A 25,296-nucleotide genomic window follows, 5' to 3' on the forward strand; every position below is an offset into this window, starting at 1 on the left:
CCCGCACCGCACCCCCGGCTGCCGCGCCCCCTGGGGCGCAAATCTACCTCCCCCTCTCCTCCGTAATCGGCTCAGCCTGATCCCACTGACCTCCACCTCCCCCTACAGCTGAGTCTCTTGGCACCTGGGTGTGTGGGGGTGGGGAGGGGAATCCAATCTCCCTTCCCCTCCATCTGGCCCGGTGGACAAAGGGCAGGGGGACCATCTGGTCCCGCCAGGGTGGGGGAGGGGCCTGCAGTGGCGGTCCCAAGGGGCGGGGGAGGGGCGGCGCTCTGGAGACAGCGAGAGCCTGCGGGGTCTAATTGCATCACTTTATTTCACAGACCTCCAATCTCTGTCTCCCCACCCCCCAAAGCTCAGCGCAGGAAACTAGCTTGGCTGAGAAGACCCAGGCCTAATAACCTGGGGAGCTGTGGAGCACCCAGAAGAAAGTGGAAAAGCTGGGAGATCTGAGGGTCGAAGTGGTGGCCCTTCCCTTTTGTGGGCATTTCTGATCTGGGGGCCAGCTGCAACCTGTGGGTGAGTGAAGTTCAGAGCTGGCCACACCCTAAGCCTGGTAGAGGGTCTCCTGCAAGGGCTGGCGTCATGGTGTCCCCACCTTCCCAGCCATGGGGTGCTGAATGGTTGGGGAGGGCAGCATGTGCCTGTGCAAGTGCTTGTGTGGGGACAGAGTATGCCTGTGTGCCTGTGCATGCAATGCAAAGCTGCTGTGACAGTGTGCATATCAGCCCAGAGTTGCATGTACCTGTGTGGTTGCCCCCAAGTGAAGGATCATATTTGGGAACATAGATGACTGTAATGTGTATGCATGCGTGTGGGCATGTATGTATTTGTGGCCTAAGAGGTGAAGGTAGGGAGTGTGTGTACCCAGCAGGGCAGCCAAAGGAGGTGGGAGGTGGGGGGAGGCTGGGCAGAGCAGAGGAAGGAATGCAAGCCGAGCAGGAAAGCCTATAGGAGAAGCTCATCTAATGGATTACCCTCCACCAGATTATGTCCCTTGACTCCTGAATTTTTTTCTCTTGATTTCACCTCCTCAGTCTGTCACTGCAAGAGAAAGAAGAGGAAAAGACAGACCCTAAAAGAACTCAGATAGAAAGACACACCTGTTGGATGTGCAGGATGAGCAGGAGCCCACGGAGGGAAGGAGAGAGAATGAGTGAGAGAGAGCCCAAGGCAGGCAAGTGGCCCACCCCCATCAGCAGGGCTGTGCCTCATGCTAGCTCCTGCAGGAAATCCAGCAGCCCTGTATGCCACTCCTCGGGTTTGTCAAGGTAACAGGGGTGCCCCGCCCCCTCCATGACCAACAGCCGGTGGTTGGGCAGCTGCTTCAGGTGCTCAAAGCTGGTCTGACCCATGGGGTCCTGGTCTCCATATACGATAAGAACCGAGGTCTAGAGAAAGGAAAGGGATGCAGAGTCAACAGGGACCTACCCCACCAGCCCCAGGCTCCTAGAAGTCAACTCCAGCCCCTCCCCATCACTTCGGTCTCTCCCTGGGGTCAACGCAAATGACAGAGAGAGACAAGTTGGCCCAGTGCAGGGATGGTTTGGAGAGGCATGAATTTGTGTATGCCCCAGCACACAGTTTAGCACAGGGCTTGCCACAGTAATCTTCTGCCAAGTACACCAAAAGGGCGGAGTTTGGTGGTTCAACTCCTCCCGGAAGCTACCCCTTTGGTTACCAGTACCCAGGGCCCCAGGATGGACTGTTCCTTGCTCCTGGCAGGGACATCTCAGCCTCCCACATAGGGGTACCTTCACTCTGGCATAGTCGGCAGCATTGATTTTGTCAGTGCAGATGGGGGCCACTGGCACATAGCCCCGGATCTGGGAGCCTGGGGCCATGAGGAAGGGCAGGGAGTACATGCCACTCAACGATGGGCTGATCACGACTGGGGGGCCCATATCCAAGGCATCCACCACAGCTGCCAGAAAGCTGCTGGGGACCAGCTCCCCAATAGGGGCAGGGGCTGTTGCTTCCTTGGAGCGCCCCAGACCTGCAGGGATTCAGGTGTGGGAGAGACAAAGGTGGTGAGTAGGAAAACAGGGGAGAGAGGGTCCCTTCCTCAAGGAAGCCCTCCTAGGTCAACCTCTGTGCCAGGTTCCTGCAACAGGCAGTGTTGCATGCTGTAGTTATTCCTACAGCAACCTAGGTCTGTCATATCTGTGGCAAGCATAAGGCATTTCCTTCCATGTTTGTGCCCATCTCCCCCAGTACAGCATCCTCAAAGAATCAGGCTCTGAAGCCCAGCTTGGCCAGATCCAAGTCCCAGTTGTCCACTATAGATTATGTAAGCTTGGGAAAGTCCCCTCAGCCCTCTCTCTACTGTTCAGTTTCCCCATCTGTTAAAAGGAGGTAACAAAAGTGTTTGCCATTTGAGATTGTTGTGAAAATTGAGTTAACTGCTTCAAGGCACCTGTCCCAGGGCTGGCAGGGTAGATGCCTCCAGGTCAGTGGATGAGGGGCTGGCTCTGCACACATCCGTCCCCTCCAATTAGTCAGTCCCTACCTTCTGCAGAAGGATTAGTTCAAGGCCTTGGCCCTGAAGCTCAGCCCAATCCACTGTCAGAACCAATCCTGTCCTGGCCTGGAGGCCCGCCCTTGGGCACTGAAACCATACCAGCCATGGCCAGTGAGGGGAGCAGGTTGGCCATGCTGCCACCTTCACACTTGGCACCATGGGCTGGGGCCCGCCAGTTGAGGTTATGACTGGCAGCCTTGTGCTGCTCCTCCCTCCCTCAGGACCTAAATTAGGGCTTTGTACGTGGGATCATGACTGGGGGTTTAGCCACCCCCAAAGGTGCCAGGGGACTCAGTGTCACTCCTCAGGGCTTCCAACAGAGCCTGTGGTTTCGGCTCTTTCAAAGTATTTTACTTCCAATCGACTGAGCACCGATTATTATGTGTTAGGTACTGGCCACATACTCACATGGATAATCTCATTCCATTCTCATTAGAGCCAACCCCAGAATGAGTGTGGTTATCTCCCATTACAGATGAGGAAACAGAGGCAGAGACACTGAGACACTGCCCCGGGCAACACAGAAGCAGCTGGGCAGTGTCCAGACCACATCCGGATGGACTAGAAAAGCTCGAAGGCCCTTGTAGTGTACACTGCGCCCTGTCTAGCTCAGGAGTCAGCCTGGCTAGGTCCTCCCAGTCCCCCAGCCCCCAGCCCTGGGTCCCCAGTGAGGCTCCCACAACCCCTGTCCAGAAGCCTTCCCTGGAGTTACCTGGCAGGTCAATGGCCACAGCCCGGTAGCCAGCCTGGGCCAGCCTGTGCAGCGTGCCCAGGTTCTGCCAGGTCTCGGAGGAGAAGCGTATGCCATGCAACAGCAGCACGGAGAAGCGGGTGGCCTGCCCACTGCCCGGGTGAGCCTCTCGGAAGAAGAGGCTCTGGCCCTGCACCTGGATGGTGCCCTCGTGCTGCTCCACGCCCGCCATACCTCCTGCTGTGCTGGTGAAGCACCTGTGGTTCAAGGCCAGGCTGATGAGAAGCCACAGAACACCCTGCCCAGGTGGAGCAGGGAGGCTGCCACAGACAGGGCAGGGGTCCCTCCTGGAGCATCAAGACTCTAGGAACATGCTTTGGGGTGAGGAAGACATAGGTGTTATTTCTGCCTCTGCCACTACCTAATTGCCTCGGTTTCCTCATCTGAAATATGCGACATTAAAGCCTACCTCAAGAATTTATGAGTTAAAAAAAAAAAGAAAAAGAATTGATAATTGATGGTGCCTGCCTATGGAAAGAACTTAATACATGGGTCTCCCATTACAATTATTGTTCCCATTGTTATTATCCTTTTCTACAAATGGGGATAATACAATAGTACTAGCTCCTAGGTGGTTGATAGGATTAAACGAGGCCAGGCATGTAAAACACTCGCCAGTGCCTAGCACATAGTAAGCATAGTAAATGTATCAACAGTAAGTAGCTGACTCTTTTGCTTTTCAACATTTTCCTCTTCCAGGCACTGTTATAGGTCGTAGGTTGGCATCGCAGGCCGAAGAGGATAGGGGTTGGAGTAAAAAAATCTGTTTTCCGGAGCCGGAAACCGGAGCTCTGAGCAGGGAAAGGCTTTGAAGTTCCGGCGGGCGAGGGAAGCGAGGTGCTCGGCGCGCTGCCCGCTGGGGCCCAACGCACTGACGCCGCGGCCAGGGGCGCGGTCACCGGCGCCGCCACCACTCGCTCTGTCCCCTCCGAGGACCTCGGTTGTGGATCGCAGGGTCTGGTAGGGTGCATGCAGAGGGGGTGGGGGCAGACCCGAGGAAGGGAACCTGGGGAACCGTGATGGGCAGAGGAGAAATTTTGGGGTAGGTCGGGGTGGGTTCTAACTGGAGAGAGGAAGAGAGGGTTGGGGGGCGCAGGGCAGGTACCTGGGGAGCTGCGTGGGCTCTCGCAAACAGGAGGCGGGCGAGTGCAGGCGGCGACTGTGGCCCGGGGCGGGGAAGCAGGGATGTGGCCCGAGGGCGCGGGCTGGGCCGTGCTCCGGGGCGCCCGCTTGTGGCCACAAGACGTCCCAGGGCCAACGGGTGCTGCTAGGCCCATCCTTCTTCTCACAGCTGTCTCAGTTTCCCCACGCCCCTCGGCCCCACGTGCCCCAAGCACCGGACTGGGTCCGGCCCCGAGACCCTCAGCGACCTGCTCCACGTGCATGTGGTGTGGCTTGAGAAGGAGGGTTCCTTTGGGGTCTCATCCTTCCTGTTCCCTCCCCCTTCCTCCCCACCCCCTCATCCCCAGCCTGGGCTGCCCAAACCCAGAGTCGTCAGTCTGGCATGTGGTTGAGGCCCGACAGGTTTGAATGCGAAGCTTTGCCAATGCCCAGCCTTGATCGTTTTCCCAACGCCTCCGAGCCTATTTCCTTGCCTGTAGAATGGGTGTGATGTTGCCTACCTCACAGAGTGCTAATAAGGAGTGAATGCTGCGTGTTCCGTGCAGCCTCCCTGTTCCAGGCCTGCCCACACAGGCCAGGGACAGATCAGATGTTGGTCACATGTCACCAACCAGGATAGGTGACATATAGAGACGTGAAGGAGCCTAGAGGCCACCCCGGGCTCTGACCGAGTGCTCGAGCGCGTGTGTATTTGCAGGGGTCAGGGAAGTGGATGGCCGGAGACCTGGGGCTGCTGCATAACAATACTAATATCTGGCAGTTACACAGCGAGGCTTCCGCGCCAGACAGTGTTCTAAGGCTTGACCGATCCTTCAGTCCTTAAGACAGGCCTCTGTGGTGGTGACAACCCTATGTGGTCCTTAAGACAACCCTTATCCTTAACCCTGCTGTACAGACAGGAGACTGAGCAAGGGTGGAGACGTGCTGGTGGGAAGAAGTCGGCTGGCCCTCCCCCGGCTCTCAGGCCGAAAACAATCCGGAAAATCTGAACGGGGGGAGAGGGGCTCCGAGCCTCTGTGCTTTGGGGCGCCGCCCCCAGTGCCCCCTCCAACTCGGCTGCTAGGCGGGGACCCGAGACCGCGGACTGCGCAGGCGCGCGGAGGCTCGCAGCCGCCCGCAGAGAGGCGGAGGCTGAGGCAGCGCCAACGTCTAGGGGCTGTTTGGCGCTGGTTGCACCTGAGCGGAGCCCGCCCCGCGGTGGCAGACCCGATCATGCCTGTCAGCCCGGTGAGTGTCCCCGGGGAGTGAGGCCAGCAGGGTGTCCGGGGGCGGGCCATCCTTGCCCTGCCCCTTGCCCCCGGAGCCCTGGGACAGAGTCCTGCTGGGAGGGGCCCGCGCTGGGGCAGCGAGTATGTTTGTGTTCGTGTGTCAAGTGTGCGCGCCCGCGCGTTTGTCAGCGTGTGTTTGGGGGTCTGGGTGTATGTGTATGTGTGTGTGTGTGTGGTGTGTCGGTGTTTCTGTGTGCCTGTGTTGGGGGGGGGGTATGTCAGCCTGTCTACCCGCTTGTGTCTGTGTATGTCTACTGTGTGAATTTCTGTGTGCGTGTGATTTTAAGGGTGTATATCTATCTGTGTGTGTGTATTTCTGAGGGTCTGTGTTTGGGTGTCCGTCTGTCTGCCTGTGCCTGTGTATTTCTTGTGTGCGTGTGTAGTTTTGGGGTTGTGTGTATGGCTGGGTGCTTGAAATATGAGGGTCTGCATATCGTTTTGAAAGCGTGTGTGTCTACCTGTCCCTCTGCCTTCCTGATAGCTGAATGTGCATGACTTTGAGGGTATTTCAAGGTATCGATTGTGCAGAGGCCCGTGCGTGTGAAAGGAGGCTGCGTGTACGTGCAGGGAATAGCTTGTACAAAGGAAAAGCGTTTGGGGACAAGAGTTTGTGTGCACGTCTGTACACCTGTGTGTCATTGTCGACGCGTATGCCAAGGACCTAACGCGGATACAGCGCCTCCCTCCCCTCCCCCCATATCTGTAGCTACTGTTGTCTAGTGCTCCAGTTGCCTGGGTTGCCATAGCAACGGCTGAAGTCCCATCCCTCCCTATCGGGATAGGTGCCCCAGGGCACCAGGCCCACCAGAAGAGAGGTTCAGCGCGGATGCTCTGCCTGGTGGGAACCTAGGCTGCCGCGTTGGAGGCTTGTGTCCGAGGCTGGTCGTGGTCAGAAAGAAGACAGGAGCGTGCTTTTCCTCCACTCAGCACCTGGTCCTCCATCAGCCCCAGAGGGGCTGCCACTGCCCAGTCACCACCTGACCCTTGAGCCTGGGGGTGGGGGCTTGGGAAACAAGCCTTCTCGTTCCGGGAGCGGTGGGGGATGGGGGGGTCCAAGGCGATTCCCCAGCCCTGAACTCCGGCCAGCGCCCAGCTGACACTCAATACGGACCTGTTTACTGGAATCTGGGAACAAGGCAGGCCTGCTCACCCTAGACCCAAGAAATGATAAGACAGCCCCTGGTCAGGTCCACTGTATTACCGAAATCTCACAGGAGTCTTGGGAGGGCAGCCGCCAGGTTATTCTCCCCGTTTTACTGACAAACAAGGCACACAGCCAGGAATTGGAAGAGCAGAGTCTCAAAGGCAGGGCTAACTGCTGTCTGGGTCCTGGGTACTGAGGTCTGTCTTCTGGGCTGGCAAAGGACTCAGACTAGAGGAGTCCATGAAGCAGGTCATTTGGCGTGAAGCTGGGGGGTGGGAGGCATTTGTCTCTCCAGCCTCCATGCCTCCCTTTCCACTTCTAGATGTGCCATGCTTCTCCCTAGCCCCATACCCCCTCATGCCTAGGCATTTCCTCCATCAAGGATATTCTCCATGAGTTCTCTTTCCACTTAATATCAGCTGGGGTAGAGCATTAAATATTCCCATCAATGGTAAAACACATTCTGATTTTAGCATTATTATACGCAGTGTGATAAAAAGAACCATTTCAAAACATGCCCTCAGTGGGACATCACTTTACTCTTTGATGTCTTTCATCTTTGATGACCCTCAGCACTCTGTCCACCAGTTCATCCGTCACCTCAGAGCTTTGGTTTCCTCCTTGGCAAACTGAGTGTGGCCTGGTGGTTAGGAGCCCAGCCCTGGGCTCAAGTCGCAGTTCCCCTGCTTGCTACTCTGCACTTTGGGTAAGAGAATTTACCTCTCTGAGCTTCAGTTTCCTCATTTATAAGAGACCTATAATATCTGCTCCCTAGTGTTTTTGTGGGGGTTCATGAGTTGTTACACGTGAAGGGCCAAGCACAGGGCCTGGCTGTCATAAGCACTTGATGAATGGAAGTGGTTTTAGCTGGCACAAGGATGATGGTGGCCACTGATGCCAGGGGGACATCTCAGATGCTCCTCACGCTTTGGGGTATCTGAGCCCTTGCCCTGGCATGTGGAGTAGTTGGGTGTGAACCCTCAGACCCTTGCCCGGAGCAGAGGAAAGGGCAAGGGCTGAGCTTTTCCTCTGCTGGGAGCTCCTGGATGGGATTTGAGAATGGGGTCCAGGGGACCTTGCGGGGGCTCAGCCCTACCCTCTTCTCCCTCTCCTCTCCTCCTCCAGACTGTGGTACAGACCTCCATGACCCGGTCCCAGGTCGCCCTGCTGGGCCTGGGCCTGCTGTTCATGCTGCTACTGTACGTGGGGCTGCCAGGACCCCCTGAGCAGACCTCCTGGCTCTGGGGAGACCCCAATGTCACGATCCTGGCTGGTCTCACCCCTGGCAGCTCCCCCATTTTTTACCGCGAGGTGCTCCCACTTCACCGGGCCCGCAGGTGGGTGCTGACCCCAGGGTGTAGTGGAAGGACTAGGCCCAAGGGGAGTCCCTGTGTGGGTCCCCCAGCTCAACTCAAAGTGCTCAGGGCCTGGGAAGGCAGTGGGAGAAGCCTGGGAAGAAAGAACCCCCAGAACACACACTCCCCTGTGTGCCCACAGGGTGGATGTGGTGCTGCTCCATGGAAAGGCCTTTAACTCCCAGACGTGGGAGCAGCTGGGCACACTGCAGCTGCTGGCACAGAGGGGCTACCGGGCCGTGGCCCTTGACCTCCCAGGTGAGAGCCCCCACCCCTGGGTCTAAGGAGGTAACATGCAGCAGGGACATGGGGACAGCATGCCAGAGGGGAGAACTGGAGGGGTAGGAAAGGCCTAAGGTATGGCTGGGGAGCATCTGGACCCCAGTGTCTGAACAAGCAGTGGCAAGTCACAACACAAAGTGTCAACACGAAAAGCTCTGTGTTTTTATTTTCTACCTTGAAAACTACAGTGTGGATTGTTGCATGTCACAGAGCAGTTAGCAACATGACCTGCCTCACAAGCGATTGCATGGGGAGATCTCACTGTCCTTTTTATGACAAACTAGGTAGCTTTTTGTTTTTCAGCTATACAAATGATTTTTGCTATTATTCTTGTCATTAAAAAATCAACCAAGAGTGATGCCCTCAGAGACCCATGCCATGTTTCTCTCCCTCTCACTTCTCTAAGCAGTTTGAGGGTTCCAGGTCCTCTTTGGACGTTTCCATACCTAGAGATACAGGGTTGTTTGGTGGGGGCTGCAAACATGACTGGTGTCCTGCCAGCTTAGTGAATCTTTCTGCGGCCTGGTTTTCTTCTCCTCTACCATGTCTCATGGGTCATGCCAGGCACTGTGACCCTCCCTCTCCGTAGTGTGTGCCATCAGAGGGATGAACAGGTTTTATCTGGCCACTCCTCGACTGGTGGCTGTGTAGGCGCTTTAGAGTTTTCAGTGTCAGTTGAAATGCTCAAGTAAGGAAGCTGAAGCATCTTTGGACATGCTTCTTTGAGCATGTGGGCAATAATTTCTGTAGGGTAGCCATCAAGGCCAGTTGATGGGTCGAAGGACACACATTTAAAGTTTGTTGACGAATATTATCTTACCCTCCAAAAATGCTGTGTGGATTTACCCTCCAGTCATGTACAAAAGTGTCCATTTTTCCACATCTTCCTTAACACTGTGTATTATCAGTCTTTTTAGTTTTGCCAGCATGGTGAATGAAAGATGGTTTTCTAGAAGCCCTATCACAGTACAAAAATAACGTCTAGGAAGTCTGGGGTAGCAGATGCTATATGCCACTGCCTCCCATCTCTTTCCCCCACTATGGTGGGCAGGAAGTCCTGACCTCCTTCCCAGCCTCCCTCAGCTGGTGCCTTCTGCTGTTCCCAGGTTTTGGGAACTCGGCACCTTCGAAGGAGGCAAGCACAGAGGCAGGGCGGGCACAGCTGTTGGAGCGAGTGCTGCAGGACCTAGAGGTGCAGAATGTCGTGTTGGTGAGCCCTTCACTGAGTGGCTGCTATGCCCTGCCCTTCCTGATGCAAGGCCACCACCAGCTGCATGGATTCGTGCCCATTGCACCTGCCTCCACCCAGAACTACACCCAAGAACAATTCCAGGCCGTGAAGGTACTGGGAGGAGGGTCTCCAAAAGTCCTGGCTTCCTGTCCCTGGCTCAAGTCTTGGGGGGAAAGGCCTCAGGTCTTACTTGGAGGACACATGGCCCCATCCTTGATCTGGATGGGAGAGATGGGGTGTATAGGGAAGATTTCCTAAGGAGGTGGCTTGAGGGCCAGTCCCCATCAGGCCCCAGGATCACAGCCCCTTGCCTTGCCCTGCAGACCCCGACTCTCATCCTGTATGGGGAGCTGGACCACGTCCTGGCTTGGGAGTCACTGCGGCAGCTCCGCCACCTGCCTAACCACTCCGTGGTGAAGCTGCGCGATGCAGGCCATGCCTGCTACCTCCACAAACCACAAGACTTCCACCTCGTCCTCCTTGCCTTCCTTGACCATCTGCCTTGAGCTCACCCACTGTCCAGGCCCCAGGCCTGGCCTGAGCTTGGAGGATCTGGACCAGTCTCCACCAGGGAGGCAGCCCCTGGGGTTGGAGGGCAGAGGCCAGAGGGCCAGGCCCAGTCAGGACCTCTCATTTCATCTCAGAGGCACAATAAAAAAAGCATTTTTGTCATGCCTAGGGAGTGACAGGTCCTGTTTCCTGGCGTTGCTGCAGGTGGGGTTAGAGCTGGAGGCAAGACTGGGACTGCTTTGGGACTGAGAGCTGGAGGGATTGCTCCAGCAGCCTGAGAAGGCTAAGGACATGTGCTACGTACTAGTTGGCTGCTGAGTGGCTACTCTGACTCAGTTTCCTCATCTGTAAAATGGGCGTGATGGTAACACCTAGCTCAGAAAGTGGTTTTAGGATTGAGTCTGGTTAAGCAGAGCACTTGGCCATACTGGGCTGGCAGCGTGGGAGTGTCATGGAGAGGGGGTGTTACTACTGCTGAATGACCACTGGGATTGGTGGGAAATCCAGGGTCTAGCGGCTGAGTTGAGTGAGTCAGGAATAGAGGACCTATGGCTGAAGGGAGCAAGATTTGTAAAGGTGGGGTGGAGAATGTGGTTTAACAAGTAACACAGTATTGGGGAGAGGGAAATTTCCCCCTCTACCCCTCTTGAGTTCTTGGCTGGACTAACAATAAAATTGACACAAAACAGATTAATAGGAGAAAAAGAAATTTTAATCATGTGCAAGGAGGTCTCATAGAAATGGGACCTAAGAAGTGGCCAGAGCAGGCAGCTTTTATACTTTTTAGACAAAGAATAAATTTGTGAGGACTTAACAGGACAAAGAAGCATATTTTGGATGCTCAATTAGTAGAGAATCTAAACAGAGTGGGCTTGGGGGTAGTAAATTAAAGAATTAACAAGGTTTGTTTATACAGACTTCTCAGCCTGAATTCCCTATCTCCAGAAATCAGGGTGTCCTACCTCCAGATGCAGGGAGTGTACCTTTTGCATAGAGATTTATTTCTTGTTTTCAGGGAGACAGAAAGGAGGGTCAGAATGTCTCTCTTGCATTGGACATTTCTCAAGTGACTTTAATTCAAAATAATCAGCATGCCACTGAGGCACATGCCACAATCACCAAGCCTGCTTGCCCCTGGGAATCTGTGGGTCAGCAGACTGACTTAAACCTCACGACGGTTGGATGGACCCTACCCTACCCTGCCAGCCTGCCTCCTCTGTGCCCAGAGGTTGAAGTCTTCAACCCCACCCCTCCCCAAGCTGATTCAGCCCCTGGAACAGAAGGCAGAACTGGCTGAGAGTACAAAGGACAGCCGGACACACAAATGGGCAGCTACAACTGTGTGCAGCCTGTGGGTGGCCAGTGGGACACCTGTGCCTCTTTATCTTCCCTCTCCAGTGGCTGCAGAAGAGCCAGGGAGGCTGGCACAGGGTCAGCCAAGAAGATGCCACACGTATGCTTTTGTGCAGTTTCCCACCTCTCATTCTGTCATACAGCATCACGATTACATCCTGTCATCGTGCCATCCTCTGTCACACCCAACCACCATCTCACACTCACATTGTCATACACACAGTCACCCACTGATACACAGATTTGCCTACACAGTGGTGCGATCACACATGCGCCCATCCGTTCATTTATCCTTCATTCCTGGCACGCTGTCCGTCTGTTCTGTGCCCTGCCAGGGACGGAATCCTGCGGGTACATGGACCAGCCTCTTGGAGCTCACAGATATTAACCAATAACCTCTCCACACAGGGAGCATTGAGGCAGTCAGGGAGGCGGCCCCTGAGGAGCTGAGGCGTGAGGAGGGGAGAAGTCCAAGACTCGCGGGAGGGGGTGGTGGAGCAGGCCGAGGCCAGACCCAGCAGGACTTTTCAAAGCTGTACTCTGAGAGCGAGGCGGCGCTCAAGAGGGCAGCTGCTACGTTTCCGGTCAGTGCCCGCCTTCCTCCCTGCTGGCCCAATCGGGAGGTTGCAGGAGGTGGGGCCCGCTGCCCAGGGCCAAGGGCGGGGCCTGCGGGGGCGGGGCCAGCCTGTAGCTCGCAGTCGGCCGCAGGGCGGAGCCGGCGGCGGAGGCAGCTTCCCCGGGGCGGGCGCCTGAATTCCTCATGTAAGTGGCGGAGGCTGGAACCACTGGCTGGCGGAGACGCCCACGCTCGCTGGGCCTTAGAGATTGGGACGGCCCTGATTTGCAGTCTTCGGTCCCGCCCTGCGAGGTCCGGCCACGTGGTGGGCGGACCGCGGCAGTTCTGATCCGGAGACCTCGCAGGACCCGGAGTCCCGCCCACAGTCCAGGGCGGACGCCGAGAGGGGAGCGCGGGCCCAAGACCAGCAGAGAGCGAGGTGGGGGGCCGTGGAGAGGGGTAGAGGGATCTGGGGCTCCCTGACCTGAAATCCGGGCAACTGGGAGAATTTTTTTGAGGAGGGCGGGGGGAGTCAATGTCTGGGTTCAAACGTGGCTCAGCTACTTTCTAGGTGTCTCTGAATCTCTCTTAGCTTTTTCCTCTGTAATGCGGGCTTTCAGAGGCACGAACTTCATGGGGCTCCTTGGGGGATTAAATAAGGAAATGTGTTGAAAGTGGCCAGCACAGTGCCTGAAACAGAATGGGGGCTCTGTAACTGGGGGCTCCGAAACAAGGTGTTTTCTCCCTGCGGGGCGGCCGGGGAACCGCCCTGGGGAGGGACTGCGTGTAAATGGAGCCCACCAGCCCCAGCGGCGGGGAGGGGTAGGTAGCCACTCGCTTTGCCCCTAGCTCACCACGGCAGGGCAGCGCCGCGCCATGGCCAGCAAGCGTCGTGAGGGCGAGCACCCATCCGTGACGCTCTTCCGTCAGTACCTGCGCATCCGCACCGTCCAGCCCGAGCCCGACTACGGTGAGAACGCGGCGGTTCCAGGAGGACCTGTGGTGGGGCATCAGGGGCGGGGACTGTGCTCTAAACCAGGCGCCAACCCCTGTCACCCAGCTGAGTCTAATCTGCTGCCTCAAATGGCGCCTCCATTCCTCTAAGCCATTCCCTAGGTCAGCAGACTGCTCAGCATCCCCTCCAGGCTGTGCTGCTCCAAAAGTTACAACTGGCAGTTAAATAGGGAACAACTTCACCTCACTCTCCAGCACTTGGGCTTGGGGAAGGGAAGAAGAGGCCCCCGGAAGCCTACTGGGGCTGAACAAAGGCCACAGCCCTTTGGAGAATCAGGCTTGGTGGCTGGGAACTGTGTACCTGGGTCCAATCCAAATCCCTGCTCTGTGATTTACCAGCTGGGAGACGGTGGGTGAGCCTCATGTCTCTGCGCCAGTTTCCCCATCTTTAAGGAAGGTAACAATGACACCTGCTTCTCACTCTGGACTTCCCACCTGGCCTTCCACAAAGGGTCACTGGCCAAAAATGTCTTCTTCCTTGGGGACAGAGATGGAAATGTCTCTGACGGATGTGGAATTGTGTTGAGGCAGGGGTCTGCTCCCTTCTCTGGATGTACCCCCAGTTCTGCCTGGGCCCATGGGAGGTGGGGGGAGGCAGAAGCAGCAGCAAGGCTGTCTGTGTCCCCAGGGGCTGCCGTGGCCTTCCTTGAGGAGAGAGCCTGCCAACTGGGCCTGGGCTGTCAGAAAGTGGAGGTGAGCCTGTGGCCCTGCATGGGTAGGGGAGGTGGGCCTGGGGCAGCTCCTCACTGTGCACTGACGACCCCTCCTCCTGGCCCTCTCCAGGTGGCAGCTGGCCGTGTGGTGACTGTGCTGACCTGGCCAGGCACCAACCCCAGACTCTCTTCCCTCTTGCTCAACTCCCACACCGATGTGGTGCCTGTCTTCAAGGTGCGGGGGGTGTAGGGAGTGGAACAGCCCTTGGGGACAAAGATGGTACAGATCCCCCATTCGACTGCAGGGAGCCCACGATGCTGGTCCTGGCACTGATTCGACCTCATAGAGGATTACTCCACTCAATCAAGCAGCCTTTGCCCAGTAGCCATTCCATGCCAGGGGTGGGGTAGGCGAGAGGGGGGTGGTGGAGGTGGGAGGCAGAGATGAGGGATGGCTGTCAGCTGCCCTCTTCAGCCCTACGTGGGCTCCTAGGGCACCTGCTCCCTGGGCAGGGCCACAGTTGAGCAGAGCGGATTAACGACTACATTTGGTGCTTGGGCCCCTCTTCCTGCCCCTGCCCCCAGGAACATTGGAGTCATGACCCCTTTGAAGCCTTCAAGGATGCTGACGGCTACATCTATGGCAGGGGCGCCCAGGACATGAAGTGTGTCAGCATCCAGTGAGTGTCCTTCATTCCCAGTTTCCCCACTGGCCCGTTGGATTGACCCAGGACCCAGGTGTGATTGGAGAACGTCAAGGCCAAGGAACATCTTGACCCCTTACCTTGGGCGGGAATTCCTGCTATGACCATTGCATGGATGGGGAGACAGGGACAGAGACTTTCTGGAGTCACCTGCTAGGCTGTGGCAGAGCAGGGCCCAAGGCTGCAGCCTGCCTGCTCAAGCATCTGATGGCTCCCCACCCCAGCACCTGGCTTACACCCTCTCACCGCCCCTCAGGTACCTGGAGGCTGTGAGGAGGCTGAAGGCTGAGGGCCACCATTTCCCCAGAACCATCCACATGACCTTTGTGCCAGGTAGGAGTGGCTTGAGGAGAGGCACCTTCAGGGGTGGGGAGAGTGTTGGGGCACCCCCTATCTCACATTCCTGCTGCTTTTACAGATGAGGAGATCGGGGGTCACCAAGGCATGGAGCTGTTTGTGAAGCGGCCCGAGTTCCAGACCCTGAGGGCTGGCTTCGCCCTGGATGAGGGTGAGCAGGGTGGCAGGACACTGAGTGGCCAGCAGGGGATAGGGAGGCTGCTAGTGGGGGCTGGGCCGCTCCACCCTCTCAGGCCTGGCCAACCTTTTCCTCCTCAGGCCTGGCCAACCCCACTGACGCCTTCACTGTCTTTTACAGTGAGCGGAGCCCCTGGTGTGAGTATGCACTTGGACGTTGGGGGTCACTGTGCAGATGGGAGACTGGGCCAGAAGGGGCAGGGGGCCGCCAAGGGTTCCACAGCAAGTTGGGGCCTGAGTAGGCCTTGAACCCAGGGCCTCTGCCTCCCAGTCCCTTCCTACCTGGGCATCTCTTTCCTGAGCTTCTGAAGGGAGGCCCTAACCACGGGCAGAAACCAGCTCTACACTGTGCATTCTGAGGCGGGCAGAGACCTGGCAGAGGAGCCTGGAATGAGGGGAAGACCCCGGGCCCATCCCAGGGCTGGTTGCTTTTCCAGCCTCTCCCATACTGAAGACACCCCCTTCCCCCTGCCTCTCCCAGGGGTGCAGGTCACAAGCACCGGGAAGCCAGGCCACGGCTCACGATTCATTGAGGACACAGCAGCAGAGAAGCTGGTGTGTGGCGTACGGGGAGGGAGTTGGGGAGTTCCCAAGGCTCTGTCCCGGGGCCACTCTCACATCTAACCTCACACTCTCCTAGCACAAGGTTGTGAGCTCCATCCTGGCTTTTCGGGAGAAGGAGAGGCAGAGGTGAGGCAGCCTGGGAAAGGGCACGGGGCTCTGGGAGGCTACGCAGGAGAGGAGTGGGGCTGAGCCCTCTTTTTATCTGTTCTTCCCCCTTGCTGCTGCTGCCCCTGCCCCCCACCACAGGCTGCAGTCAGACCCTCAACTGAAGCAGGGGGCCGTAACCTCCGTGAACCTGACTAAGCTAGAGGGCGGTGTAGCCTATAATGTGGTACCTGCCACTATGAGCGCCAGCTTTGACTTCCGCGTGGCACCAGATGTGGACCTGAAGGTGCCATCTCCACCTGGGTTTGGAGGAGGGAGCCTGGGTCCTCAGCCCTGTCCTAGAGGCTCAGGGAGAGCCTGAGGGGTCAGCTCATCTCCCTTCTCACAGGCTTTCGAGGAGCAGCTGCAGGGCTGGTGCCAGGCAGCTGGCGAAGGGGTCACCTTCGAGTTTGCTCAGGTGTGGACTGGGGAACCTACAACAGGGGAGTTGTAGGAGCTGGGGAGGCTGGGCTGGCCGCATGTGTCATTGTAGGAGTGTACATTTGGTGTGCCTGCATACTTCCTGGCTTTAGCTGTGCGAGACATGTTTTGTTCACCAACAAGCGTTAGTTCTGTAGGCCACTGTTGGGTGCTGGGGAATACTAGGGAGTGAAATTAGACAAGTTTTTGCCCTCATAGTCCTTACACAATGAAGGGAGGAATAGACATGAATCAAAAAATTATGTATTACTTTTATATAAGTACGAACACATGTGGTCCAGGAAAGGGTGGGACCTCAACTGTGAACCTGTAATTGGAGTATCTGACCAGTCTGAGAGGTCTGGGAGTGCCATCTTGAGGAAGGGGCACTTGGGAAGGATCTGAGGATGGACAGGAAGTGGAGGGCAGAGAAGGTCCCAGGCCTGTGACCTTTGAGAGACTGAAAGAGGGCCTGTTGCTGGACTGGCCAGCTGGATGTCAGGGTAGGTGGGTGTGTGCCCCACGCCAGGCACAGCCTACCCTATGAAGAATAGGGCAAGATGCCCAGGCCTTGTCCTGATCCTGCCATCCTTCTCCCCACAGAAATGGACAGAGCCCCGAGTGACATCTACTGATGATTCAGACCCCTGGTGGGCAGCTTTTAGTGGGGTCTGCAAGGACATGTGAGCACACTGGCCAGCCCCCCTCTCCCCTTCCCTCCCTCCCACCTCCCTTTACTTCTTCAACCCTTCCCTTGCCCTCTCCCCTCTCTGCCTCCACATTCACCAGGTTCTTCCCTCTGCAGGAACCTCACCCTGGAGCCAGAGATCTTCCCCGCTGCCACAGACAGCCGCTATCTTCGTGCGGTGAGCTGCTTGCAGTAGGGTGGGCAGTGGAGTGGTCCTGGGTGCTGGCCTTCCCCCTAACGGCTCCTGTCGCCCCCTGCAGGTGGGGGTCCCAGCTCTGGGCTTCTCACCCATGAACCACACACCCGTGCTGCTCCACGACCACGATGAACGGCTGCATGAGGCCGTGTTCCTCCACGGGATCGACATATACACTCAGCTGCTACCTGCCCTGGCCAGCGTGCCCACCCTGCCCAGTGAAAGCTGAGCCCTGCGCTCTCCAGCCTCCACCCCTGACCAGTGCCAAGGACCCTTCTTCCCTCCTGCCCAACAATAAAGTCTGTGTGGACAGGGACCACTTCTGAAGTACTAACAGCAAGGATGTTCATGGAGCAGGGTTTCAAAGATAATAGTAACACCTACCTCAGAGATGAGGGTTCATACACCATGGGTTGCACCTGTTGCCCCAGCATAATAACAACTCTGAGCCTCCCCAGTGCCCAAAGTTGGACTACAAATGAAGATCTAGTGTGACCAGGAACAGTGCTTCACTGGCTGCTCTGAGGGCTAAGACTCTGCTGGTGAAGCAGCTGATCCACGGGGCAAAGAATACAGCACAGTCATGCAAGTAAGGCAGTGCCACCACTGCTTGGCCTCCCAGGAGCCCTAGAACTTCGGGGACTGTACAACTCAGAGCAGTGAATGCTGGCCAGGCACGCTAGGAACCTAGAACTCCTCAGGCCAGAGTGCAGAATTCTTCTGGGTCCTCCCCTTTCTTCTGGGTAAGCTTTAAGACCTGACAGGGATGTTTGGGGTTTTTCTCTGTCCTCACCAGCCTGCCCAGTCCAGCAAGCTATGTGCCCCAGTGTCCCTAAGGCACCCAACCACTCATTTACTAGGTCCCCTTCTGGCACTCCAAGGCCCTATTTCCCCTGACTCCCACCCACACCCTGCCATCCAAGGACGGCTAAACTCTTCTCCCACACAAAATGTAGGTACCGACCCCACCTGAACCCTACTTTCAGCCCTGGGATCACAGACACAGGCTGACTGACAGATCCTGCCTCAGGTTTATTTGTACAAATAGCACAGGAGGACACCAGCCCCATGCAGACAGCAGCCCAGGGGTCACACCAGTCCTTCTGTCCTCACATTGGCAGATAAAGGTCTCTACTCTGGAGCCTTTGTGGGGGCCTGGGCACCTTTGGGAGCCGGAGCTGGAGCCGCAGCTGCACCTGCAGCCTTGGCCTTGGTTTGAGTCTTGGCCTGGGACTTTGGCCGGCAGAGCCTGAGACCCTTGGCGATGCGGGCACGAGCACGCTTCCCGAGCTTGGGGTGAGCAATGTAGGCAAGTCGACTGAGCTTGCGGCTGCCGCCTGTTGGGATCCTGGGCTTGACCTCCTTGGGCTTTACGGGAGCCTTGATAGCCTCAGCACGTGCACTTACGGCCTTGGCATTGTTGGCCTGCATCTTCTTCAGGCCCTTCTTGTTGTGCTTCTTGGCAAAACGCATGTTCCTCAGGAACTTGGGGTCCACCTGGAAGACAAAAAATGTACAGGTGGCTGTAAGTGCAGCATGTAGGAGCCCTCAAGTCACCCATGGTGCCCCTCTCCATAGCAGCACCCAGGAGACCATCAGGCTCCAGCTGAGGCCTACTGGGAGCTGAGACAGCATCAAGTCAACCTTAAATGCAGAAATATCTGACCCTTGGAGCCCAATAGAGCTCAGACAGGAAGAACAAATTCCTACAGCAGGATTTTGGTTAAGTTTTTCCTGAAACCCCCTCATGGACACCCCACCCCCTCCCCCTTAAAAGGTGCCAAATACTAAGGTTAGCACAACAGATTCACAGCCAACAAGGCAGAATAAGAGAATGGAGGGAAGGGGGCGGGGAGAGACCAACAGTACAGTGGAGTAGCGAAGTGGAGACAAGACTCAGTTCTGCTCAGACCCTACAGCCTCAGCCTTCTTGGCTAATCCTTAGAACTCCCTAGCATAGGAAGGGAAGCTGCCCCCTCCATGCCTGGCACTGCATCAGATCAAGGTCATATGGGTGGTCAAAGTGGAACAGAAGGCTCACAAGGTACCGGGTACACAGGCAAGACCACCCCTTCCCTTGAAAAGCTCTGGGTGAGCAAGGGAGATGATCAGACAAACTGCTCTCAGGAGGCAGGTTACACCTCAGGCCAGTAAAGGCCAAGTAAAGCTTTATTACAGGTCTGGCACAGCATGAAGTCCAGGCAAAACGAAGGACAGTTAAGCTACATGAAAGACCCTGACCATGCAACTGGAGCCAAACACACACACTTTTTTGTGATTCGGCGCACACACTCACCCCCTTAAGAGATTCATATCGTTGTGATCGGGGTTTCTTGATGCCATTTCTGTGCCATTTTCGGGCTGTGGGGAAAAAAGGAATTAGACCAAAAAAGAGATTTCCTCTAAAAAGACCACCATTACAGCTGGCAAGCCCAGGAGAACCATAATTTCTCCTTACTTGGGATCCATTTAAGAAACCCCTTACCACTGAATGCAAAGCACTGTGGGTTATATCAAGGGGATCCCTGGCTTCTAAATCTACAGCTCCATAGGTAATGCTGGCTGAAAGTAAAATCAGCCCCAGGCCCACTGTAGGAATGTGCCTCCTTTCCCTGCCCAGTATCCCTAATCTTTGCCAGGGTCTGGGGCATTAGATGAAGGCTGGGCCAGGGGAACTTACACTGGTTGTGCGTGGTGTGGTTCTTGGACTTGGCCATGTCTGCAACTGGAGGACGAGAGTGGAGATCAGAGCTGGGGGCTCGCGGGGCCGGGCCTACCTCTTCGCCCTTATCTAGAAGAACGTGCGGCCAGAAACCTGAATGAGCCTTCAGCACAGATGCCTTGCATCTGCGCCCTCCACCAGCCTGGATTCATTCTGCACGACCCGACGCCAGTCTCCCCCTCCCAAACTCAGGTAATGGTGCCTCGAAACCAACCCCCCAGCCGAAAGGCTGCGCTCTCCCCCCAAATCCGAATTCTCCCCCTCCCATCCATCCCTTGAGAACCCACGAGCACCGTCCCCGCCTCGCGGCTTCCGTTCCCCACAGCCAGGGAGCCGGTCTCCCCGTCCTCCCTAAGGCCACGCGCCCCGCCGCCGTCCGGGAGTCACGGATGGCTCCGGATACCGCGCGGCTAGCACTCACCGGGGCCCGCAGATCCCGAAACGCCTGGGACCGGAAGAGAAAGAGGAACGCCGTGGTGCAGCACGGGAAATAGGCTTGTCGCGGCAGGAAGGGACTACTGGAAAAGCTTCCCCCAGCGCCGTGAAGATAGGTTCCTAAGTCCGGAGGACACAAGCCAGATGGGAAGGTGGTGCTACGAGCCTGGCCTCGCTCTTTCAGGTTTTACCGACCCCCCCCTCCTTTCTCCTCATATTCCTCCCGACTTGGGTCCCAGGTCTCGTTAAAGGCCATGAAAGCGAAGGGAGTCCTTGAGGAATACATGTTAGGCAGGGGGTGACAGGAGATTTGTGTTCCTAAAAATGTACCTCTGGCTACTGCGCGGAGAATGGACTGTAGCGGGCAGAGGAGGGAGAGCCGTGAGGAGTCTGGTGCAGGATGGGACAGGATGGTGCCTGGAGCTGAGTGGGGGCACGGGGGATGGATAGGAGTGGATAAGGAAAGAGGGTAGACTGGGCTTGGGATGCAGAAGATTGGGGAGAGGAAGAAGGCCTGTGTAGCCCCTGAGTTTTTGGCTTGAACAAGTGCGTGAAGATGGTGCTTTTTACAGAAATGGGGAAGATTGGGGGAGGGACAAGGGTCTTGTTGCTTTATTTTGAGGGGGCTAGTGATCCAGATGTTTCTTTTTATTTTTTTAAGATTTTTTTTTTGATGTGGACCATTTTTAAAGTCTTTATTGAATTTGTTACAATATCTTTTATGTTTTGGTTATTTGGTCACAAGGCATGGTGGGATCTTAGCTCCCCCACCAGGGATGGAACCTGCACCCCCCTCCAGCCCCCCCCCCCCCCCCCCCCCCCCCCGCATGGGAAGGCGAAGTCTTAACATCAGGGAAGTCTCCAGATGTTTCTTTTTAGATGCATTAAATGTGATATGCCTGTTGTCACCCAAAATAAGTAAATGTTGCCTCCTAATAACTCTGTTGCCTTCTCCACCTCTTACCCCTATAGTTCATTTCCACACAGCAGTGGGGCCTGGGGGCACTTTTTAAGATACAAATCAGATCTTGTCACTTAAAGTCTGCAAGGACTTCCCCTTGCATTAGAGATAAACTCTTTACCTCCCCTAATCTTGGCAATGCTCTCCTTATCATTCACTTTTCTCCACACCCATGGACTTCTTTCTTTCCTGCCAAGCACAAATACCTGTTCCTGCTTCAGGGCCTTTACACTTGCTATCCCCTCCACCTGGACCACCTTTTCCCAGCTCTTTGGATAGTATGCTCGCTTGGAGAAGCCTCCCTAGCCTGCCCTATCTAAAACAGAGACCCTCTGCCCCATCTCCCCAGTTACTCTGCATCCTCTCATCCTGTTTGCTTCCTTCATAGAACTTTCCCAGACTCTAACTACGTTTTCTATTTACTTGTGTATGTGTTCATTGGTTCAAGCACCAAGAGTTCAGAACTGGTTTGGTCACCTTCATTTTCCCATTGCCTGACACAGCACTTGATGTAGAACAGGAACTTGAGAAACACCTACTGAATGGACGTTCCTTGGCAGGCAGGTTCATGGACTGACCGAAGCATTTTGCAGAGAGTTGGGGAGTGAAAGGGAAAGGAGGATGTGGAGGCAGGACACACAGGTGACTCCTTACTGAAGCATTCCTGAGGAGAGGGAGAGAAATCTGGCAGGTGTGAGTTAGGAGAATGAAGAGCAGGCTCAGATGCTCAAGGGGTGACCTAGTGCCAACAAAGAAACAGTTGAGGCCAGAAAGAAAGGTGTCTCTGTAGGAGCAAAGTCCTTGAGGGGTGCTGAGAACAGGTGGAGGAGCTGGTAGGCAGAGGTGGGGACTGTAGGAGGTGGGCGTGGCACGAGGCCCCAGGGTATGGGACAGGTGGCGCTGGAAGTTTGGACAAAGAGGAGAAGGCTATTTGTTCTGGGGGGTTTTTTTGGCCGTGCCACATGGCTTGTGGGATCTTAGTTCCCTGATCAGGGATTGAACCCACACCCTCGGCAGTGAAAGTGCAGAGTCCTAACCAGTGGACCACCAGCGAATTCCCAGGGGAGAAGGTTTGACTGCCACACCTTGAGAAAGGGAAGCAAATGGTAGGGGTCGGCAAAAAAGGCTGTGACAGCTTTAAAGAAACCAGGCTGCCCCATTGTGTGGCCTTCCAACTAAGCAGTAGCTTTCACAGCTCCTAAAAAGTGAGCAATGACATGTGCTGAGGACTTGGTGTTACCAGGTTGTTTTGACAGTGGCAGAGTAAGCAACGAGCAGAGAGCCATAGTCCGACAGGGAGGCAGATTCACAGATGATGGCCATGCAGTACTCTTGGAGCTGCTGTAGGGATAGGCCCAGGGTGAAATCCCATCTGTCAGGCAAGGGAGGAGGCAGTGACAAGAATGAGGAGCTTTGGCTGTGACCTGAGGGGACCATTTGGGGGGCTAAAGGGAACCATGATCTGGAGCCATTGGCCTGCCATGCTTTTCTTTCTTTTCTTGTTTTAATTAATTAATTAATTTATTTATTTTTGGCTGCATTGGGTCTTCGTTGCTGCGCGCGGGTTTTCTCTAGTTGTGGCGAGCGGGGGCTGCTCTTCATTGAGGTGTGTGGGCTTCTCAGGGCTTCTCATTGCGGTGGCTTCTCTTGTTGCGGAGCACAAGTTCTAGGCGTGCGGGCTTCAGTAGTTGTGGCTCGTGGGCTCTAGAGCGCAGGCTCAGTAGTTGTGATGCACGGGCTTAGTTGCTCCGTGGCATGTGGGATCTTCCTGGACCAGGGCTTGAACCCATGTCCCCTGCATTGGCAGGCGGATTCTTAACCACTGAGGCACCAGGGAAGTCCTGCCATGCTTTTCAAAGTGGGAAAGATGGTAGGGCCAGCCATATGTATAAAGAGATAGTTTTCCTACCTTCCTTCCTTTCTTTCTTTCTCTCTCCTTCTGTCCTTTCTCCCTTCCTTTCTTCCTTCCTTCCTCCCTCTTTCTTCCTCCCTTCCTTCCTTTCTTCCTCTCTTTCTCTCTTTCTTTCTTCCCTCCCTCTCCTCTCTCCTCCTCCTTTTCACTCTCTTTTGCTCCCCTCCCAATCTCTCTCTCTTTTTCTCTTCATAAATGTGTAAAGAGCTTATACAAGCTCTTCTGTAACTTGATTTTATTCATTCAGTAGTAACTCATGGACATCTTTCCCTTTTCATGAAAATCTTTTGTAATCCTATTTTATTTTACACATTTAAAAATCTTATTCTGAGGAGATGTCAGTAAACATCACCAGATGTCAAAGGAGTTTCTAACACAAAAAAGATGAAGAACTTAGCCCTTCCTCCAGGGCTTCCTCCAGCCCTTCCTCCTCACCCTCTTTGTGTCAGCAGTTCTTGCCCCATATCTGTCTGTGCAGCGGCCTGGGTCCACTTGCTGACCTCTGTGGCATAGCCTTGGGCAGAACTACTACCTGGACTCAGCAGAACGTCTGTCACCCAGGCTCCTTGTAAATGCCTTGGGCACAAGACACAGAGAGATGTGAGGCCTCATCAGACAGACCTTGGACTGGGCGGGGCTGGATGTGATCCGCCTGAGCCATGTGGCCTGCAGTGGTATTGTCTTGTCCAGGCCTTGTCCAGAGCTACAGCCCAACTCACAGCCCGAGTAGGATCCACTGGGGCTTACTAATTGAAATTATAGGGTCAGAGACATCTGGGGTAATTTTTTTCTGTGCCTGGCACAGTGCCAGGTACATGTGGGGACCTGATAAATGTTTGAGGAATTAAATGTACATACTTCACCAATCCAGGCAGATGGCAGAATCAGGAGGCAAGAGGTCAGTCGGCCTGGAGGGATTTCACAGAGACAAAAGTCAGCTTTTCTACTTGGTCCAGATCTCTGCTCTCTAAGCCTCAGTTCTGAGTGTAACCTGCAGATGAAAATAGTAATTGTCTTGTGGGGTTAAACCGGATAATTTTTTTTTAATTGAAGTATAATTGATTTACAATCTTGTGTTAATTTCTCATGTACAGCAAAGTGACTCATATATATATATTCTTTTTCATATTCTTCATATGGTTAATTACAGGAAATTGAATATAGTTCCTTGTGCTATATAGTAGAACCCTGTTGTTTATCTATTTTATATATAGTAGTTTGTATCCACTAATCCCAAACTCCTAATTTATCCCTCCCCCACCCTTTCCCCTTTGGTAACCATAAGTTTGCTTTCTGTGTCTGTGAGTCTGTTTCTGTTTCATAAATAAGCTCATTTGTGTCATATTTTACATTTCATATATAAGTGATATCATAGGTGATTTCTCTTTATGACTTGCTTCACTTAGGATGATAATCTCTAGGTCCATCTATATTGCTGCAAATTGCATTATTTCATTCTTTTTATGGCTGAGTAGTATTCCACTGTGTGTATTCCATATGTATGCGCATGCACACACACACACACACACACACACACACACCACATCTTCTTCATCCATTCATCTGTCGATGGACATTTAGGTTGCTTCCATGTCTTAGCTATTGTAAATAGTGCTGCTATGAACACTGGGGTGCATGTATCTTTTTGAATTAGAGTTTTCTCCAGATATATGCCCAGGAGTAGGATTGCTGGGTCATATGGTAACTGTATTTTTCGTTTTTTAAGGAACCTCCATACTGTTTTCTATAGTGGCTGTACCAATTTACATTCCCACCCACAGTGCAGAAAGGTTCCTTTTTCTCCACATCCTTTCCCGCATTTATTATTTGTAGACTTTTTGGTTATGGCCATTCTGACCAGTGTGAGGTGATACCTCATGGTTTTGATTTTCATTTCTCTAATAGTTGGCAATGTTGAGCATCTTTTCATATGCCTGTTGGCATCTGTATGTTTTTTTTGGAGAAATGTCTATTTAGGTCTTCTGCCCTTTTTTGATTGGGTTGTTTTATTTTGCTTTGTTTGATATTGAGTTGTATGAACTATGTGTATATTTTGGAAATTAATCCCTTGTCAGTTGCATTGTTTGCAAATATTTTCTCCCAGTCCGTAGGTTGTCTTTCATTTTGTTTATGGTTTCCTTTGCTGCGCAAAAGTTTATGTTTGATTAGGTCCCATTTGTTTATTTTTGCTTTTATTTCTATTGCCTTGGGAGACCGACCTAATAAAACATTGCTGCAATTTATGTCAGAGAATAT

General features: G+C 54.5%; 3 protein-coding genes and 1 long non-coding RNA gene across 13 annotated transcripts in view; 2 read left to right on the forward strand and 2 right to left on the reverse strand.

The window, feature by feature from the left end:
- Positions 1-297: 297 nt before the first annotated feature.
- ABHD14B (abhydrolase domain containing 14B) lies at positions 298-5,261 on the reverse strand. The gene is made up of 4 exons (XM_036867925.1): positions 4,378-5,261; positions 3,234-3,469; positions 1,755-1,996; positions 298-1,391 (listed from the first exon to the last, which is right to left on the reverse strand). The coding sequence occupies exons 2-4, from the start codon at positions 3,442-3,444 to the stop codon at positions 1,212-1,214; spliced, it is 633 nt and encodes a 210-aa protein (XP_036723820.1). The 5' UTR covers positions 3,445-3,469; positions 4,378-5,261; the 3' UTR covers positions 298-1,211.
- LOC118903160 (aminoacylase-1) lies at positions 3,972-17,340 on the forward strand. Of its 7 annotated transcripts, none has more exons than XM_036867906.1 (19): positions 3,972-4,232; positions 5,290-5,621; positions 7,932-8,143; positions 8,304-8,419; positions 9,550-9,785; positions 12,943-13,063; positions 13,736-13,800; positions 13,891-13,995; positions 14,346-14,440; positions 14,721-14,797; positions 14,883-14,972; positions 15,080-15,136; positions 15,480-15,553; positions 15,639-15,688; positions 15,809-15,953; positions 16,056-16,124; positions 16,730-16,809; positions 16,932-16,992; positions 17,075-17,340. In XM_036867906.1, the coding sequence occupies exons 2-19, from the start codon at positions 5,607-5,609 to the stop codon at positions 17,237-17,239; spliced, it is 1,833 nt and encodes a 610-aa protein (XP_036723801.1). In that variant the 5' UTR covers positions 3,972-4,232; positions 5,290-5,606; the 3' UTR covers positions 17,240-17,340. The 7 variants fall into 7 exon arrangements, with proteins under 7 accessions (XP_036723801.1, XP_036723802.1, XP_036723803.1 ...); XM_036867907.1 differs by having other exon boundaries at positions 3,972-4,227; XM_036867908.1 differs by lacking the exon at positions 5,290-5,621.
- A 678-nt stretch (positions 17,341-18,018) lies between these two features.
- Positions 18,019-20,269, reverse strand: RPL29 (ribosomal protein L29). Of its 2 annotated transcripts, none has more exons than XM_036867926.1 (4): positions 20,154-20,269; positions 19,691-19,801; positions 19,307-19,371; positions 18,019-18,507 (listed from the first exon to the last, which is right to left on the reverse strand). In XM_036867926.1, the coding sequence occupies exons 2-4, from the start codon at positions 19,725-19,727 to the stop codon at positions 18,142-18,144; spliced, it is 468 nt and encodes a 155-aa protein (XP_036723821.1). In that variant the 5' UTR covers positions 19,728-19,801; positions 20,154-20,269; the 3' UTR covers positions 18,019-18,141. The 2 variants fall into 2 exon arrangements, with proteins under 2 accessions (XP_036723821.1, XP_036723822.1); XM_036867927.1 differs by having other exon boundaries at positions 19,691-19,735; positions 20,154-20,217.
- Positions 20,252-25,296, forward strand: part of LOC118903168 — a 32,587-nt gene continuing 27,542 nt past the window's right edge. Inside the window, exon 1 of one of the 3 annotated variants that reach the window (XR_005021735.1) lies at positions 20,252-20,351. This is a non-coding gene — a long non-coding RNA (uncharacterized LOC118903168). The remainder of the gene's footprint in view (positions 20,352-25,296) is intronic. The other 2 variants (XR_005021732.1, XR_005021733.1) reach the window with 2 other exon arrangements.

Source organism: Balaenoptera musculus, chromosome 11 (assembly GCF_009873245.2).
Source record: "Balaenoptera musculus isolate JJ_BM4_2016_0621 chromosome 11, mBalMus1.pri.v3, whole genome shotgun sequence".
Lineage (NCBI taxonomy): Eukaryota > Metazoa > Chordata > Mammalia > Artiodactyla > Balaenopteridae > Balaenoptera > Balaenoptera musculus.